The 4,150-nt window shown below is 37.5% G+C and overlaps 1 protein-coding gene across 2 annotated transcripts in view; it reads right to left on the bottom strand.

The window, feature by feature from the left end:
* The window catches only part of flt4 (fms related receptor tyrosine kinase 4), a 120,942-nt gene continuing 116,792 nt past the window's right edge, over positions 1 to 4,150 (bottom strand). For both annotated transcript variants that reach the window (XM_056472375.1, XM_056472374.1), the window contains exons 28-30: positions 2,889 to 3,009; positions 541 to 626; positions 1 to 464 (exon numbers count right to left, since the gene is read on the bottom strand). In XM_056472375.1, the coding sequence (XP_056328350.1) occupies positions 239 to 464; positions 541 to 626; positions 2,889 to 3,009 (433 nt within the window). In that variant the 3' untranslated portion in view covers positions 1 to 238. The remainder of the gene's footprint in view (positions 465 to 540; positions 627 to 2,888; positions 3,010 to 4,150) is intronic.

Genomic DNA, 4,150 nt, shown 5'->3' with positions numbered 1-4,150 from the left:
TTATTTTTTTTTCTCCATTCTGCTTCATTTCTCATTTTTTGTACAAATAAAAAAGCTGTTTACTCTTTATATAAAGATATATGGAACTACTAAAATACTTTGTTGGTTTTAAAATTGACATAATGGTGCCACCCAGTGGCTGCTGAGAGAACTTTACAAAGCTACAGTCAGTTCAGTAAGTTAGCTGTGAGTAGGAGCGGAGGGTTGGGGCATGGATTTGACTGGTCAATCAGTGCTGTTACAGGTTGGAGGTTGCCGGGCAGGTTTCCTTATAAACGGCCTGGTCTGAGGAGGAGAAGTAGTCGCTGACGCCCTCCTCTGACAGATGACCGTACTCGTTGTTGTAGAAGGTCTGGCCTGATAGTTGAGTGAAGAACGCTGGACGGAGCAAACCGCCACCGCTACCGCTGCTGCTCACCGATGGACAACTAATGAGGCGCTCAGTGCTCCGGCCCGACGACGCACTGCACAGTTCACACACAATGATTAATATTGCTCTTATGAATAACTTATGACTCTTATGATAACGTTTTCACCCACTTTGTCAACATGGCTCCTCTGTGCTTGTGTTCAAACCTCTCCAGTTCATCTGAGGCCAAAACCATCCCACTGTCTGTCTGACTGTCCTGTAGAAACACGGCAACTGTTGGAAACTGTGTGTTTTTGTTTATGTGTACAGTAATCACCATTTGAAGTGAATAACAAATTGAATAATTGGATAACAGGTTATCAGAGTTGTAGTAAAAGTGTTCAACAACACTAATTCTTAACTTGGGATAATTTAGATTTTTTTTTAATCACTTCAGATTTTGACTACTGTATATAGTTGACAAATCTTAAAGAAAAAAGTTGTTTTAATTATGTCTGAAGACTTATGTTTGAGAAAATATAAGGGGTCTCTAACTTTATCCAACTTTATCATTTCTTTCACTTAAACAATGATGAAAATCAATGCTTAATGATATCCAACTAGCATGAGAGCCGTTTATCTTCATTGTTGGGACATTTTCATGTAGTGTTATTTATTATATATGAAATTATAAATGTGTTGTCTTCAGTAAATAGGGCTGTGACACCAAAGCACAACAAAACAACAGTTTTAAAGTCACATGATTTTCAATGGGGTATATCAACTAATTAAAGTCTTCAGTGGACTTGCTCGATTTAAATTTAGCATATAGAGTCACACCATGGTTTCATTTATTTATTCGCTTAGTGCCCTGATTCATCAGGGGTCGCCTCAGCAGAATGAACCGCCAACTATTCCGGCATATGTTTTACACAGCGGATGCCCTTCCAGCTGCAACCCAGTACTGGGAAACACCCTTACACTCTCACATGCTTACACATACAATATGGACAATTTAGTTTATTCAATTCACCTATAACGCATGTCTTTAGACTGTGGGGGAAACCCACGTCAACACACACGCAAACTCCACACGGAAACGCCACCTGGTCCAGCCGGAGCATCTTGCTGTGAGGCAACAGTGCTGAGCCACTGTGTCGCCCCACACCATTGTTTTTAGTGACAAAATGTATCGTATAGGTAGATGTTTTTAAGGATATATGGATTAAAAAAAAATTTGTTTGCAATTTACTAAAATAGCCACTTGTAAAATTAGACCTGATGTTTTTTTTTTTTAAAGATTTAAAAATTTATTTTTAATTTATTAGTTGTAAATCGTTGAACTATGCTTGAGACAGTTATGAGATTTGGCTCGAAATGTAAACAGTTATTTTTTTTAACAAGAGGTTCATGGAAGACAAAGAAATGTCTGACCATTTATTGCATTTTAAACAATGACAAAACTAATTATATTCATTTGTCACATGGGACAGTAAAATGCAGCATCATTTAATTTGTAAAAACATCAGTATATATGGACAATAACTAGTGTTGGTTACCAAGTTTTGTAATAATATTACTTTTCTAAGTAACGAGTAAAGTAATGCATTACTTTAAAAAAAAAAAAAACAGTAAAAATACTTGAGTTACTTTTTAGAAAACGGAACGCGAGTTACTTTTTTAGTTTAGTTATTTAGCTTTTAAGAAAAATGCTGAATTAAAATGAGTCACAATGAATCACGTAGTCAGTGAGAGAATGTGTTCATTCTTTTGAACACACTGAAGAAAAAGAAAAGGGGATTATAGTCTCAATGGACAGTGATTTTACTGAAGAAAATAAAAAATACAAAAGTAGCAGCCTATCACTTTTCCGTGTTTTCCTCATGTGACTTTCACCATGTGTTCCTTTGTTCTGTTTTCCCGCCACCAGTCAGTCTCATGAGTTTCACCTGTGTTCATCCCCTGTGTGTTATTATTGTCATGTCCCTGTGTATTTACATCCCTTGGTTTTATTCAGTCTTCATGTCTGTCTGTCTGACTCTGTCTACATTGATGTATGTGGTCACCCCATGTCATTCCTGTGTTCTACCATATAAGTGTTAATAAATCTACGTATTTGATACTCCTGTGATCCTGTGCCTTCCTGAAGTGAACCCAGCCGTTACACAAACACATAACTTTAAACTTTCAACGATCTGTTTATATGACATGTAGAGCTCTGGAGTCAGGAAATTCTCAGATAACATCCTAAAAAATATATTTTTTCATGTATAAATGTGTGCATTTTAAAAAAGGTAAATGGTGTAAGTTATACAGAGCTTTTTTTTTCAATTGCAGAGCTCCTCTATTAAAAAAAACGTGTTCTGAAAGAGATCAAGCGTCAGCCAGGTTATAAAAAGTAACACAAAGGTAACATAACACATCAATTACCATAAAGTACCGCAACTTGTTAGGTTTTAGGGAGTAACTCAATATTGTTCAAAAGTAACTTTCCCCAACACTGATAATAACATATGTATGTTGAAAGATGTAAACGTACATGCTGTGTCTTGTGTGATGTCATTTCCATAGGAAGTTCCTCAAATGTCTTCACTCGTGAGTGACACGTGCTGGAGGGCCCGACCATCACACAGCCAGCAAATGGCACACAGTTGTAATATCTGGCAAGAGACAAGAGAAGAATATATTCAACACAAGTGCAGTCAAGAGTCCAGCAATATGCTGTTATGGATCTGTCAAGATGTTTTTGCTCCTTTCATTTCAGGTTTATTTGACAATGTATATCAATAACACAAACACATGTACAATGTGCTCTACTCTTTCAAGACTGATGGCAAAACAGTCACCCTGAAAACATAACATGATTAATCAATAAATAATGTATACAAGCTTCAAAATTCATATAAACTTATACAACATTCCTACAAACTATAAGTAGTTATTATACTTTACCTAAAGCTGACAGATCAACATCCAAACACATACACAACTGCCAGACGAAGTGAATAAATATCATTGTTTAAAAGAATAGTAGAAGCAACTGTAGCATTAACCATGCCCAGGTAGTAAAGAATTCTGGCCCAGATTTGGCATAAATCTGGCACAGCCGGCATTCATCTGGCACTGGCATACAGCATGTGAGCCAAATGTGGCCCGGGTTTGGCAGAGGGGGCACCGTCTTTAAGGTGGCACACAATACTTGGGCCAGATGTTAATAATTGACATATGGGCCATGTGAGTCTGGCCTATCTTGACCCACATGTAAAATACATTTTTATTATTTTCAAATAAAAATAAAAAATTCTACTAATCGGGTCGCTTCGAGGAAAAGAACGCCTTAAGTGCAATGATTCATGGGTTTATCAATTTCATTGCAGTCATGACACCAACATATCTGGCCCAGTTCAGGTTCAGTTATGGGTTATTAACTTGGCTAAGACTTGGCCCAGATTTGGTCCATGTTTGGCCCTTGTCTGGAGGCCATACTTGGTCCAGTCATGTACCGTAATTCACTGCGGCATGTGGGCCAAGCAAAAGCTGATTGTGTGGGCCAGAGCTGGGCCAGAGATATTTTGCTATGTGGGATCCCTTTATTAATCCGGGGTCACCACAGCAGAATGAGTCGCCAATTTATCCAGCACGTTTTTACGCATCTCTGGGAAACATCCACACACACATACACTCATACACTACGGACAATTAAGCCTACCCAATTCACCTGTACCGCATGTCTTTGGACCAGCAACCTTCTTGCTATTAATATTCATATTAAATAATTAAATAATAAATTAATATTTATAC

Source organism: Danio aesculapii, chromosome 14, assembly GCF_903798145.1.
Source record: "Danio aesculapii chromosome 14, fDanAes4.1, whole genome shotgun sequence".
NCBI classification, from domain to species: domain Eukaryota; kingdom Metazoa; phylum Chordata; class Actinopteri; order Cypriniformes; family Danionidae; genus Danio; species Danio aesculapii.
The sequence above is the reverse complement of the archived record's forward strand: the minus strand, read 5'-3'. Positions and strand labels throughout refer to the sequence as shown.